The 15,000-nt window shown below is 45.1% G+C and overlaps 1 protein-coding gene across 3 annotated transcripts in view; it reads left to right on the top strand.

Annotated features, from left to right (window-relative positions):
• The first annotated feature begins 736 nt into the window (after window positions 1-736).
• LOC100135945 (hepatic glucose transporter GLUT2) overlaps window positions 737-15,000 on the top strand; it is an 18,085-nt gene continuing 3,821 nt past the window's right edge. The window contains exons 1-8 of one of the 3 annotated variants that reach the window (XM_036951028.1): window positions 737-1,096; window positions 5,724-5,816; window positions 5,892-6,091; window positions 6,244-6,368; window positions 7,959-8,074; window positions 9,664-9,826; window positions 12,435-12,541; window positions 12,932-13,012. In XM_036951028.1, the coding sequence (XP_036806923.1) occupies window positions 1,082-1,096; window positions 5,724-5,816; window positions 5,892-6,091; window positions 6,244-6,368; window positions 7,959-8,074; window positions 9,664-9,826; window positions 12,435-12,541; window positions 12,932-13,012 (900 nt within the window). In that variant the 5' untranslated portion in view covers window positions 737-1,081. 3 annotated transcript variants of the gene reach the window in all.

Here is a 15,000-nt window from a genome sequence, read left to right as displayed (position 1 = left end):
ATGCAACAGTTCGGTAAGGTGTGTGTGTGAGTGGGTCATGGATGTATATTTCGTGACTACAAACACATTCATCCAAAAAACATTACATTCGCCGAGACCCACTCCCTCAAATTACAAACAAGTGTAGGGGGTGACACTTTTGTCTGGGAATTAAACTTCCAGACTGCTCATGGTCATTACATAGATTTACTGTTATGGAGGCAGGTTGCATTTTAGAATGTTAGCAATAAAGAGCTGTGCTGATTGAACTTGTGTGTGTGTGTGTGTGTGTGTGTGTGTGTGTGTGTGTGTGTGTGTGTGTTTGTGTGTGTGTGAGAGGTGATGGGTGATGGGTGTATCACTCTCTCAATCTGGTGAACAGACTGCTGATCACTACTGTTGGACTCTGTCTTTAAAATAAAAACTCTATAGACCTCTTTGTTTCTGAACGACCAACTCATCACTAATGTTTTGGTTTCTATGTTTTGTAAAACAGAAAAATAAACGATACTAGAACATTATTCTGTTTTTTTTAAACATATTTTTGTTTAGATTGTGTGTGTGTGTGTGTGTGTGTGTGTGTGTGTAGGGGTTGCAGTGAGGGGTTATCAGCTGAGGCCACTGACCCTCAGACTTTGTCCCTGTAGAAGGTATATCATTAACTTTACCTAATACTGTCCCTCCCTGTGTGTGTCTGTGTGTGTTACACCCCCCCCCCCCATTTAGAGCCTGCTGAGCTCAGGATGACCAGGGTGTGTGTGAACAGTGGATACCAGCCCAGACACTGTGTGTGTGTTCACTAATCACTATCACAGAGTTGAACCACCATGAAAACAGGGTGACAAACACAACCTAAGACAGGAGGTGAAGTGTGTTAGGCACCATGTGTAAATGGTAATGATGACATGAATGATGAACAGCCACCAGTAAGGTGTACAGATAGAGAGGTGCTCTGCTCCGGTGCGTCTTTCTGTCCAGTGCTGTGTGTATGTCGAGATGAGTGCGTGGACACAGCGTGATCCCAGCGATTGATGATTACCCTGGAAGTGTGTGTGTGATCAGTTCGTTTTGTTGGAGCTGGTGTCGAGACTCTGAACCCGTCATGGAGTCGGGAAAGGTAAGATCTTTGTACACTTTTACACACTCGAGCTCTCACACACACACACGCTCGTTTTGAGGTATCTAATCCATTTACTAAACAGACGTTGAAAGCCAAGCTGTTCGTTTCATAATGTAGTAAAAGTTCCTACTGTTCAATACTGACTGACCGATGCTCTGTAGCTACACACAAGGACAGGAGTGAGTGTGTGTGTGTGTGTGTGTGTGTGTGTGTGTGTGTGTGTGTGTGTGTGTCATGATTAATCCGAGGGAGAGTACCATTGATTTGACAGTTCATTTGTTGATGGCATGAGAGAGCTGGTTCTATCAGTGATTCATCTGTTTTTTAGTTCTGACAGAAACACATCTGGAAACAGGAACAGCAGCAAGCGGTCTGTGTTTTATTCCATCATTGACACACCTTTATCACTTTGTTAGGGGGCAGAGCAGCTTTAACATTACAGACAGATTGTCGCTTCCATCAGTGTAATTGTCTGCATCATCTCCAATCCCACACACATATTTTTTTTGTAAATATAGATTATTTTAAATATATATATTTTTTAAATATATTTCCCTTGTTTATTTTTCCCCCTAACCCTTCCACCCCTCCCCTAATTGGAGTAAACTAATGAACAACAACACTTAGGCTTCTACTTCTACTTCCATACTACATACATTTCACAGACAATATATTCTAGTTATCATTTGTTTTCAGTCCCGTCCTTCAGCTGCAGTAACCTCAACCCCTCCCCTCTATCTCTGAAGATCAGTTTGGATTTCTAGCTGCAGTAACCTCAACCCCTCCCCTCTATCTCTGAAGATCAGTTTGGATTTCTAGCTGCAGTAACCTAAACCCCTCCCCTCTATCTCTGAAGATCAGTTTGGATTTCTAGCTGCAGTAACCTAAACCCCTCCCCTCTATCTCTGAAGACCATCCCGTTTGGATTTCTAGCTGCAGTAACCTCAACCCCTCCCCTCTATCTCTGAAGATCAGTTTGGATTTCTAGCTGCAGTAACCTCAACCCCTCCCCTCTATCTCTGAAGATCAGTTTGGATTTCTAGCTGCAGTAACCTCAACCCCTCCCCTCTATCTCTGAAGACCATCCCGTTTGGATTTCTAGCTGCAGTAATCTCAACCCCTCCCCTCTATCTCTGAAGATCAGTTTGGATTTCTAGCTGCAGTAACCTCAACCCCTCCCCTCTATCTCTGAAGATCAGTTTGGATTTCTAGCTGCAGTAACCTCAACCCCTCCCCTCTATCTCTGAAGATCAGTTTGGATTTCTAGCTGCAGTAACCTCAACCCCTCCCCTCTATCTCTGAAGATCAGTTTGGATTTCTAGCTGCAGTAACCTCAACCCCTCCCCTCTATCTCTGAAGATCAGTTTGGATTTCTAGCTGCAGTAACCTCAACCCCTCCCCTCTATCTCTGAAGATCAGTTTGGATTTCTAGCTGCAGTAACCTCAACCCCTCCCCTCTATCTCTGAAGATCAGTTTGGATTTCTAGCTGCAGTAACCTCAACCCCTCCCCTCTATCTCTGAAGATCAGTTTGGATTTCTAGCTGCAGTAACCTCAACCCCTCCCCTCTATCTCTGAAGATCAGTTTGGATTTCTAGCTGCAGTAACCTCAACCCCTCCCCTCTATCTCTGAAGACCATCCCGTTTGGATTTCTAGCTGCAATAACCTCAACCCCTCCCCTCTATCTCTGAAGACCATCCCGTTTGGATTTCTAGCTGCAGTAACCTCAACCCCTCCCCTCTATCTCTGAAGATCAGTTTGGATTTCTAGCTGCAGTAACCTCAACCCCTCCCCTCTATCTCTGAAGATCAGTTTGGATTTCTAGCTGCAGTAACCTCAACCCCTCCCCTCTATCTCTGAAGATCAGTTTGGATTTCTAGCTGCAGTAACCTCAACCCCTCCCCTCTATCTCTGAAGATCAGTTTGGATTTCTAGCTGCAGTAACCTCAACCCCTCCCCTCTATCTCTGAAGATCAGTTTGGATTTCTAGCTGCAGTAACCTCAACCCCTCCCCTCTATCTCTGAAGATCAGTTTGGATTTCTAGCTGCAGTAACCTCAACCCCTCCCCTCTATCTCTGAAGATCAGTTTGGATTTCTAGCTGCAGTAACCTCAACCCCTCCCCTCTATCTCTGAAGATCAGTTTGGATTTCTAGCTGCCGTAGATTTTCCACTGTGTGATGTTTCACAAAAAGCTCTGAACCTTTCTGTTCTCGTAGTTTCTACAGATTGTAAATGAAAGATAAACACTTTCGCTTAGAGTATTATTATATTATTGGCCGATTTGACTATGACTTATCAAATCACTCAGCAGTGCTATTTGCAGAGTTGGCTCCAAGTAAACGTTGCAATTGTTTAGCCATTCCTGAACCTGGGACCAAAAACAAGCTACATATGGGCAGTACAAGAACAAGTGAGCTTATGATTCTGTCTCTTCGCAGCAAAATCTGCAGAGCTGGGATGGTTGTATCCCAATATATATAACATTCTACTGGTTGCAAGAATGTACTATAATCATTTACATGGAGAAACTCAAAGTTTTTGTCTCAGTTCATAGACCATGTGCCATGGAATCGGTACATCCAACTATTTTTCAACCTGTATGGCGCCACGGTCAACATTTAGGTCCTCAAGTAAAACTGACGTGCAGTTGAAGTCGAATGTTTACGCACACCTTAGCCAAACACATTTAAACTCAGTTTTTCACAATCCCTGACATTTCCTCCAAGTAAAACTGCCCTGTCTTAGGATCAGGTCAGTTAGGATCACCACTTTATTTTAACAATGTGAAATGTCAGAATGATAGTAGAGAGAATGAATTATTTCAGCTTTTATTTCTTTCATCACATTCCCAGTGGGTCAGACGTTTACATACACTCAATTAGTATTTGGTAGCATTGCCTTTAAATTATTTAACTTGGGTCAAACGTTTCAGGTAGCCTTCCCCAAGCTTCCCACAATAAGTTGGGTGAATTTTGGCAAATTCCTCCTAACAGAGCTGGTATAACTGAGTCAGGTTTGTTAGTCTCCTTGCTCGCACATGTTTTTTCAGTTCTGCCCAGAAATGTTCTATAGTATTGAAGTCAGGACTTTGTGATGGCCACTCCAATACCTTGACTTTGTTGTCCTTAAGCCATTTTTCCACAACTTTGGAAGTATGCTTGGGGTCATTGTCCATTTGGAAGACCCATTTGCGACCAAGCTTTAACTTCCTGACCGATGTACTGAGATGTTGCTTCAATATAGCCACATAATTTTCATTCCTCATGATGCGGTTTATTTTGGGAAGTGCACCAGTCCCTCCTGCAGCAAAACACCCCCACTACATGATGCTGCCAACCCCGTGCTTCATGGTTGGGATGGTGTTCTTCGGCTTGCAAGCCTTCCCTTTTTTCCTCCAAACATAACTTTGGTCATTATGGCCAAACAGTTCTATTTTTGCTTCATCAGATCAGAGGACATTTGTTCAAAAAGTACGATCTTTGTCCCCATGTGCAGTTGCAAACCTGAGCGGCCTTTCAGGATATGTCGATATAGGACTCGTTTTACTGTGGATACAGATACTTTTGCACCTGTTTCGTCCAGCATCTTCAAAAGGTCCTTTGCTGTTGTTCTGGGATTGAATTGCACTTTTCGCACCAAAGTACATTCATCTCTAGGAGACAGAACGCGTCTCCTCCTGAGTGGTATGACGGCTGCGTGGTCCCATGGTGTTTATACTTGTGTACTATTGTTTGTCAGATGAACGTGGTACCTTCAGGCATTTGGAAATTCCTCCCAAGGATGACCCAGACTTGTGGAGGTCTACAATTTACTTTTAGGTCTTGGCTGATTTATTTTGATTTTCCCATGATGTCAAGCAAAGAGGCAGTGAGTTTGAAGGTAGGCCTTGAAATACATCCACAGGTACACCTCCAACTGACTCAAATGATGTCAATTAGCCTATCAGAAGCTTCTAAAGCCATAATATAATTTTCTGTAATTTCCCATGCTGTTTAAAGACATACTTTATGTAAACTTCTGACCCACTGGAATTGTGATACAGTGAATTATAAGTGAAATAATCTGTCTGTAAACAATTGTTGGAAAAATGACTTGTGTCATGCAGAAAGTAGATGTCCTAACGGACTTGCCAAAACTAGTTTGTTAACAAGACATTTGTGGAGTGGTTGAAAAATTAGTTTTAAGGATTCCAACCCAAGTATGTAAACTTCTGACTTCAACTGTATTTTTGTATTTATTACAGGTTTTTTGTTGTTGACAATTTTGGTCTTTAATGCAGGGCCAACAAACAAGTTGCCTACCTTCTCCCTACCTTTCCACTTGCCTCCATTTTTGCGGTAATGCTGCAATCAGTCAGTTGTAATTTTGGACAGAGCAGAAATGTCCATATATTTTTATTAACAGCATGTGTCACACACCTAATTCAACAAGTCAAGTAAATATCAAGCCCTTGATTAGTTGAATCAGGAAACCGTAACACTGAGTAATGTGAAGATGTTTTGTTGCTCTGTTATAAGCAGTATGTTACAGCAGGTGGGACCGCATGGAGCATTGAACTGATTCCCTGCCCACTAGGTCAGCTCATTACAGGCACCTTTTCACATCTGTGTGTCCTACAGCAGCTGACCGGCACTCTAACCCTAGCAGTGTTTTCAGCAGTCTTGGGTTCTCTACAGTACGGATACAGCCTGGGAGTCATCAATGCGCCACAGAAGGTACACACACACACTGTTTATTTTAGTCATGAGTAAACAGCAAGTACTATTACAAACCTTTACTTTGTTTCCTAGGTGATAGAGCAGCATTATGGGCGGTCCCTGGGGGTGCTCCCTGAGGAGCCTCTCCTCCTATCAGAGAACGGTACAGGGACAGAGAAGCAGGAAGTGCATCCCTCTGTGGTCATGTATTGGTCTCTGTCTGTGTCGATCTTCTCCATCGGGGGCGTGGTGTCATCCTTCCTGGTGGGCTTTGTTGGAGACCTGAGAGGAAGGTGTGTGTGAGCATCCGAACCTCCCTCTTCTTCTATCTGTCTCAAGACGAAACTGAACGCGCTTGTGTGACTGACTGGGTTTGAACTCGGGTCGTCTGTATGCCACAAGACTGTGTTAGCCCACTGAGCTAATGCCTATGCTGTCTGTGCAGGGTGAAGGGCATGTTGATGGTGAATGTGTTAGCAGTAATAGCAGGTCTACTGATGGTGATGGCTAAGATGTGGAAACCTCACGTCATGGTCATCGCTGGACGATGTGTCATGGGATTCTACTGTGGTGAGTAATCAATAAATGAAGTCACACACTAGACTACATCAGGAAGGAAGTATTTGGCCCAGCTCTGTCCACCAATAAAGCTGGTACTGATGCCCCCCCCCCCCCCCCCCCCCTCAATTACATTTAAATTCAAGGTCTTTATAGATAATATACAAAAGTAGGTACAAAAGTAGAGGTAGATAATATACAAAAGTGAAATAAACAATAAAAATGAACAGTAACATCACACTCATAAACATTCCAAAATAATAAAGACATTTCAAATGTCATATTACGTGCAAATAGTTAAAGTACAAAAAGGAAAATAAATAAACATAAATATGGGTTGTATTTACAATGGTGTTTGTTCTTCACTGGTTGCCCTTTTCTCGTGGCAACAGGTCACAAATCTTGCTGCTGTGATGGAACACTGTGGAATTTCACCCAGTAGATATGGGAGTTTATCTAAACCGGGTTTGTTTTCAAATTCTGAGGTTTCCACCTCATTTTGTGGGCAGTGTGCACATAGCCTGTCTTATCTTGAGAGCCAGGTTTCCCTAAGGCGACATTTCTCAAAAGCAAGGCGATGTTCACTGAGTCTGTACATAGTCAAAGCTTTCCTTAATTTTGGGTCAGTCACAGTGGTCAGGTATTCTGCCACTGTGTGCTCTCTGTTTAGGGCCAAATAGCATTCTAGTTGGCTGTTTTTGTTAATTCTTTTCAATGTGTCAAGTAATTATCTTTTTGTTTTCTCATGATTTGGTTGGGTCTAATTGTGCTGCTGTCCTGGGGCTCTGTGGGGTGTGTTTGTGTTTGTGAACAGAGCCCCAGGACCAGCTTGCTTAGGGGACTCTTCTCCAGGTTCATCTCTCTGTAGTTGATGGCTTTGTTATGGAAGGTTTGGGAATCATTTCCTTTTAGGTGGTTGTAGAATTTAACGGCTCTTTTCTGGATTTTGATAATTAGTGGGTATCGGCCCCTTCTCTCTCTCTCTCTCTCTCTCTCTCTCTCTATCTCCCCTTCTCTCTCTCTCTCTCTCTCCACTTCTCTCTCTCTCTCTCTCTCTCTCCCCTTCTCTCTCTCTCTCTCTCTCTCTCTCTATCCCCTTCTCTATCTCTCTCTCTCTCTCTCTCCCCTTCTCTCTCTCTCTCTCCCCTTCTCTCTCTCTCTCTCTCTCTCTCTCTGTCTCTCTCTCTCTCTCTCCCCTTCTCTCTCTCTCTCTCCCCTTCTCTCTCTCTCTCTCTCTCTCTCTCTATCCCCTTCTCTCTCTCTCTCTCTCGCTCACTCTCTCTCTCTCTCTCCCTCTCCCCCTCTCTCTCTCTCTCTCTCTCTCTCTCTCTCCCCTTCTCTCTCTCTCTCTCTCTCTGCCCTTCTCTCTCTCTCTCCCCTTCTCTCTCTCTCTCTCTATCCCCTTCTCTCTCTCTCTCTATCTCCTTCTCTCTCTCTCTCTCCCCTTCCCCTTCTCTCTCTCTCTCTCTCTATCTCTCTCTCTCTCTCTCTCCCCTTCTCTCTCTCTCCCCTTCTCTCTCTCTCTCTCTCGCTCCCCTTCTCTCTCTCCCCTTCTCTCTCTCTCTCTCTCTCTCTCTCCCCTTCTCTCTCTCTCTTTCTCAGGTCTGTCCTCAGGGTTAGTTCCTATGTATATAGGGGAGATAGCTCCCATGGCCTACAGAGGATCTCTAGGAACCTTACATCAGCTGGCTATTGTTAGTGGTATACTACTGAGTCAGGTAAGAACCCCCCCCACACACACACACACACTATCCCCCTGGCACTGTCTGCCCTCTAATCTCTATCCCCCTGGCACTGTCTGTCCTCTAATCTCTATCCCCCTGGTACTGTCTGTCCTTTATCCTCTATCCCCCTGTCACTGTCTGTCCTCTAATCTCTATCCCCCTGTCACTGTCTGTCCTCTAATCTCTATCCCCCTGTCACTGTCTGTCCTCTAATCTCTATCCCCCTGTCACTGTCTGTCCTCTAATCTCTATCCCCCTGTCACTGTCTGTCCTCTAATCTCTATCCCCCTACTACTGTCTGTCCTCTAATCTCTATCCCCCTGGTACTGTATGTCCTTTATCCTCTATCCCCCTGGTACTGTCTGTCCTCTAATCTCTATCCCCCTGGTACTGTCTGTCCTTTATCCTCTATCCCCCTGGTACTGTCTGTCCTCTAATCTCTATCCCCCCGGTACTGTCTGTGTCCGTCCCCAATCTCTGTCCCCCTGTCTCTCTCTGTGTCAGTCCCTAATCTCTACCCCCCTGTCACTGTCTGTCCTCTAATCTCTGTCCCCCTGTCACTGTCTGTGTCCGTCCCTAATCTCTGTCCCCCTGTCTCTCTCTGTGTCCGTCCCTAATCTCTGTCCTCCTGTCTCTCTGTGTCTGTCTTTAATCTCTGTCCTCCTGTCTCTCTGTGTCTGTCTTTAATCTCTGTCCCCCTGTCACTGTCTGTGTCCGTCCCTAATCTCTGTCCCCCTGTCTCTCTCTGTGTCCGTCCCTAATCTCTGTCCTCCTGTCTCTCTGTGTCCGTCCCTAATCTCTGTCCCCCTGTCTCTCTCTGTGTCAGTCCCTAATCTCTACCCCCCTGTCACTGTCTGTCCTCTAATCTCTGTCCCCCTGTCACTGTCTGTGTCCGTCCCTAATCTCTGTCCCCCTGTCTCTCTCTGTGTCCGTCCCTAATCTCTGTCCTCCTGTCTCTCTGTGTCTGTCTTTAATCTCTGTCCACCTGTCTCTCTCTGTGTTTGTCCCTAATCTCTGTCCCCCTGTCGCTCTCTGTGTCCATCCCTAATCTCTGTCCTCCTGTCTCTCTGTGTCCGTCTTTAATCTCTGTCCACCTGTCTCTCTCTGTGTTTGTCCCTAATCTCTGTCCTCCTGTCTCTCTCTGTGTCTGTCTTTAATCTCTGTCCCCCTGTCTCTCTCTGTGTCCGTCCCTAATCTTTGTCCTCCTGTCTCTCTCTGTGTCTGTCCCTAATCTCTGTCCCCCTGTCTCTCTCTGTGTCTGTCCCTCATCTCTGTCCCCCTGTCTCTCTCTGCGTCCGTCCCTAATCTCTGTCCACCTGTCTCCCTGTGTCTGTCCCTCATCTCTGTCCCCCTGTCTCTCTCTGTGTCCGTCCCTAATCTCTGTCCTCCTGTCTCTCTCTGTGTCCGTCCCTAATCTCTGTCCCCCTGTCTCTCTCTGTGTCCGTCCCTAATCTCTGTCCCCCTGTCTCTCTCTGTGTCCGTCTTTAATCTCTGTCCTCCTGTTTCTCTCTGTGTATGTCCCTAATCTCTGTCCCCTGTCTCTCTCTGTGTCTGTCCCTCATCTTTGTCCCCCTGTCCCCCAGGTGCTAGGTCTAGAGTTCCTCCTGGGTAATGACTACTACTGGCCGCTGCTGCTGGGTCTGTCTGGAGCTCCTGCTGTTTTACAGTCTCTACTGCTGCCACTGTGTCCTGAAAGTCCCAGATACCTCTACATCAAGAGAGGCATGGTGGAGGAGGCCAAAAATAGTATGTACTGTAGAAATCTCAGATCTCTCTTAGAAAATACAGTACCAGTCAAAAGTTTGGACACACCTAGTCATTCAAGGGTTTTTCTTTATTTGTACTATTTTCTACATTGTATAATAGTAGTGAAGACATCACAACTATGAAATAGCAGATATGGAATCATGTAGTAACCAAAAAAGGGTTAAACAAATCAAAATATATGTTATGTTTGAGATTCTTCAAAATAGCCACTCTTTGCCTTCATGACAGTTTTCCACACTCTTGGCATTCTCTCAACCAGCTTCATGAGGTAGTCACCTGGAGTGCATTTCAATTAACAAGTGTGCCTTGTTAAAAGTTAATTTGTGGAATTTCTTTCCTTGTTAGTGCGTTTGAGCCCATCAGTTGTGTTGTGACAAGGTAGGGGGGGTATACAGAAGATAGCCTTATTTGGTAAATTATGAAGTCCATATTATGGCAAGAACAGCTCAAATAAGCGAAGACAAACGACAATTCATCATTACTTTAAAACATGAAGGTCAGTCAATACGGAAAACTTCAAGAACTTTGAAAGTTTCTTCAAGGGCAGTCGAAATTCCTGCAAAGAAACCACTACTAAAGAACACCAATAGGAAAAGAAGACACAGAGTTACCTCTGCTGCAGAGGATAAGTTAATTCGAGTTACCCGCCTCAGAAATTGCATCCCAAATAACTGCCTTACTGAGTTCAAGTAACAGACACATCTCAACATCAACTGTTCAGAGGAGACATCGTGAATCAGGCCTTCGTGGTCGAATTGCTGCATAGAAACCACTACTAAAGGACACCAATAGAAGAAGAGACTTGCTTGGGACAAGAAACACGAGCAATGGACATTAGACCGGTGGAAATCTGTCCTTTGGTCTGATGAGTTCAAATTGGAGAGTTTAGGTTCCAACTGCCGTGTCTTTGTGAGAAGCAGAGTAGGTGAACGGATGATCTCCGCATGTGTAGTTCCCACCGTGAAGCATGGAGGAGGAGGTGTGGGGGTGCCTTGCTGGTGACGCTGTCTGTGAATTCAATGCACAGTTAGAATTCAATGCACACTTAACCAGCATGACTACCACAGCATTCTGCAGTGATATGCCATCCCATTTGGTTTGCGCTTAGTGGGACTATCATTTGTTTTTCAACAGGACAATGACTCAACACACCTCCATGCTGTGTAAGGGCTTTCTGACCAAGAAAGAGAGTGCTGCATCAGATGACCTGGCCTCCACAATCACCCAACCTCAATCCAATTGAGATGGTTTGGGATGAGTTGGACCGCAGAGTGAAGAAAAAGCATCCAACAAGTGCTCAGCATATGTGGGAACTCCTGTTGGAAAAGACTGTTGGAAAAGCATTCCAGATTAAGCTAGTTGAGAGAATACCAAGAGTGTGCAAAGCTGTCATCAAGGCAAAGGGTGGCTTCTTTGAAGAATCTAAAATCTAAAATCTATTTAGATTTGTTTAAAACTTTTGTGGCTACTATCAAATCAAAATCATATCAAATGTATTTATATAGCCCTTCTTACATCAGCTGATATCTTAAAGTGCTGTACAGAAACCCAGCCTAAATCCCCAAACAGCAAGCAATGCAGGTGTAGAAGCACGGTTTCTAGGAAAAACTGCCTAGAAAGGCCAAAACCTAGGAAGAAACCTAGAGAGGAACCAGGCTATGAGGGGTGGCCAGTCCTCTTCTGGCTGTACCGGGTGGAGATTATAACAGAACAAGGCCTAGATGTTCAAATGTTCATAAATGACCAGCATGGTCAAATAATAATAATCACAGTAGTTGTCGAGGGTGTAACAAGTCAGCACCTCAGGAGTAAATGTCAGGTGGCTTTTCATAGCCGATCATTAAGAGTATCTCTACCTCTCCTGCTGTCTCTAGAGAGTTGAAAACAGCAGGTCTGGGACAGGTAGTACGTCCGATGAACAGGTCAGGGTTCCATAGCCGCAAGCAGAACAGTTTAAACTGGAGCAGCAGCACGGCCAGGTGGACTGGGGACAGCAAGGAGTCATCATGCCAGGTAGTCCTGAGGCATGGTCCTAGGGCTCAGGTCCTCCGAGAGAGAGAAAGAAAGAGAGAAAGAAAGAGAGAATTAGAGAGAGCATACTTAAATTCACACAGGACACCTAATAAGACAGGAGAATTACTCCAGATATAACAGACTGACCCTAGCCCCCCGACACAAACTACTGCAGCATAAATACTGGAGGCTGAGACAGGAGGGGTCAGGAGACACTGTGGCCCCATCCGATGATACCCCCGGACAGGGCCAAACAGGCAGGATATAACCCCACCCACTTTGCCAAAGCACAGCGCCCACACCACTAGAGGGATATCTTCAACCACCAACTTACCATCCTGAGACAAGGCTGAGTATAGCCCAAAAAGATCTCCGCCACGGCACAACCCAAGGGGGGGCGCCAACCCAGACAGGAAGATCACATCAGTGACTCAACCCACTTGAGTGGGTTGTTATTTCATAGTTTATGTCTTCGCTATTATTCTACAATGTAGAAAATAGTATAAATAAATAATAACCCTTGAATGAGTAGGTGTGTCCAAAATACACACTTGCTGTGTGTGTGCGTTTGTAGGTCTGCGTCGTCTGAAGGGAGAGTATGACCCATCAGCTGACCTGGAGGAGATGAGGAGGGAGAAGGAGGAGGTGGAGAAGGAGGCGCAAGTCTCTATCGCTGTACTGGTACGTTCTATAGCTCTCTAAATGTGTCTGTAGTCCTGAATTAATAATGTGATATGTGTCTGTAGTCCTGAATTAATAATGTGATATGTGTCTGTAGTCCTGAATTAATAATGTGATATGTGTCTGTTGTCCTGTATTAATAATGTGATATGTGTCTGTAGTCCTGAATTAATATGTGATATGTGTCTGTTGTCCTGTATTAATAATGTGATATGTGTCTGTAGTCCTGTAGTAATAATATGATATGTGTCTGTAGTCCTGTATTAATAATGTGATATGTGTCTGTAGTCCTGTATTTATGATATGATATGTGTCTGTAGTCATGTATTTATAATATGATATATGTCTGTAGTCCTGTATTAATAATGTGATATGTCTGTGGTCTTCTAGGTGCGGTCGTCTCTCTACAGGCAGCAGCTGTTTGTAGCCCTGATGATGCATCTCTCACAACAACTGTCAGGAATCAACGCTGTGAGTTACTGAGGGAACAACTGTCAGGAATCAACACTGTGAGTTACTGAGAGAGGGGGAGAGAGGGAACAACTGTCAGGAATCAACGCTGTGAGTTACTGAGAGAGAGGGAACAACTGTCAGGAATCAACACTGTGAGTTACTGAGAGAGAGGGAACAACTGTCAGGAATCAACACTGTGAGTTACTGAGAGAGGGAACAACTGTCAGGAATCAACGCTGTGAGTTACTGAGAGAGGGAACAACTGTCAGGAATCAACGCTGTGAGTTACTGAGAGAGGAAACAACTGTCAGGAATTAACGCTGTGAGTTACTGAGAGAGGGAACAACTGTCAGGAATCAACGCTGTGAGTTACTGAGAGAGGGAACAACTGTCAGGAATCAACACTGTGAGTTACTGAGAGAGGGAACAACTGTCAGGAATCAACGCTGTGAGTTACTGAGAGAGAGGAAACAACTGTCAGGAATCAACACTGTGAGTTACTGAGAGAGGGGGAGAGAGGGAACAACTGTCAGGAATCAACGCTGTGAGTTACTGAGAGAGGGGGAGAGAGGGAACAACTGTCAGGAATCAACGCTGTGAGTTACTGAGAGAGGGGGAGAGAGGGAACAACTGTCAGGAATCAACGCTGTGAGTTACTGAGAGAGAGGGAACAACTGTCTGGAATCAACACTGTGAGTTACTGAGAGAGAGGGAACAACTGTCAGGAATCAACACTGTGAGTTACTGAGAGAGGGAACAACTGTCTGGAATCAACACTGTGAGTTACTGAGAGAGAGGGAACAACTGTCAGGAATCAACACTGTGAGTTACTGAGAGAGGGGGAGAGAGGGAACAACTGTCAGGAATCAACGCTGTGAGTTACTGGGAGAGAGGGAACAACTGTCAGGAATCAACACTGTGAGTTACTGAGAGAGGGGGAGAGAGGGAACAACTGTCAGGAATCAACGCTGTGAGTTACTGGGAGAGAGGGAACAACTGTCAGGAATCAACACTGTGAGTTACTGAGAGAGGGGGAGAGAGGGAACAACTGTCAGGAATCAACGCTGTGAGTTACTGAGAGAGAGGGAACAACTGTCAGGAATCAACACTGTGAGTTACTGAGAGAGGGAACAACTGTCAGGAATCAACGCTGTGAGTTACTGAGAGAGAGGGAACAACTGTCAGGAATCAACACTGTGAGTTACTGAGAGAGAGGGAACAACTGTCAGGAATCAACACTGTGAGTTACTGAGAGAGGGAACAACTGTCAGGAATCAACGCTGTGAGTTACTGAGAGAGAGGGAACAACTGTCAGGAATCAACACTGTGAGTTACTGAGAGAGAGGGAGAGAGGGAACAACTGTCAGGAATCAACGCTGTGAGTTACTGAGAGAGAGGGAGAGAGGGAACAACTGTCAGGAATCAACACTGTGAGTTACTGAGAGAGAGGGAACAACTGTCTGGAATCACCACTGTGAGTTACTGAGAGAGAGGGAACAACTGTCAGGAATCAACGCTGTGAGTTACTGAGAGAGAGGGAACAACTGTCAGGAATCAACACTGTGAGTTACTGAGAGAGAGGAAACAACTGTCAGGAATCAACACTGTGAGTTACTGAGAGAGGGGGAGAGAGGGAACAACTGTCAGGAATCAACGCTGTGAGTTACTGAGAGAGGGGGAGAGAGGGAACAACTGTCAGGAATCAACGCTGTGAGTTACTGAGAGAGGGGGAGAGAGGGAACAACTGTCAGGAATCAACGCTGTGAGTTACTGAGAGAGAGGGAACAACTGTCTGGAATCAACACTGTGAGTTACTGAGAGAGAGGGAACAACTGTCAGGAATCAACACTGTGAGTTACTGAGAGAGGGAACAACTGTCTGGAATCAACACTGTGAGTTACTGAGAGAGAGGGAACAACTGTCAGGAATCAACACTGTGAGTTACTGAGAGAGGGGGAGAGAGGGAACAACTGTCAGGAATCAACGCTGTGAGTTACTGGGAGAGA

This window comes from Oncorhynchus mykiss, chromosome 18 (genome assembly GCF_013265735.2).
Source record: "Oncorhynchus mykiss isolate Arlee chromosome 18, USDA_OmykA_1.1, whole genome shotgun sequence".
NCBI classification, from domain to species: domain Eukaryota; kingdom Metazoa; phylum Chordata; class Actinopteri; order Salmoniformes; family Salmonidae; genus Oncorhynchus; species Oncorhynchus mykiss.
Note: the sequence above shows the minus strand (reverse complement) of the source record. Positions and strands in the feature narration are given on the sequence as shown.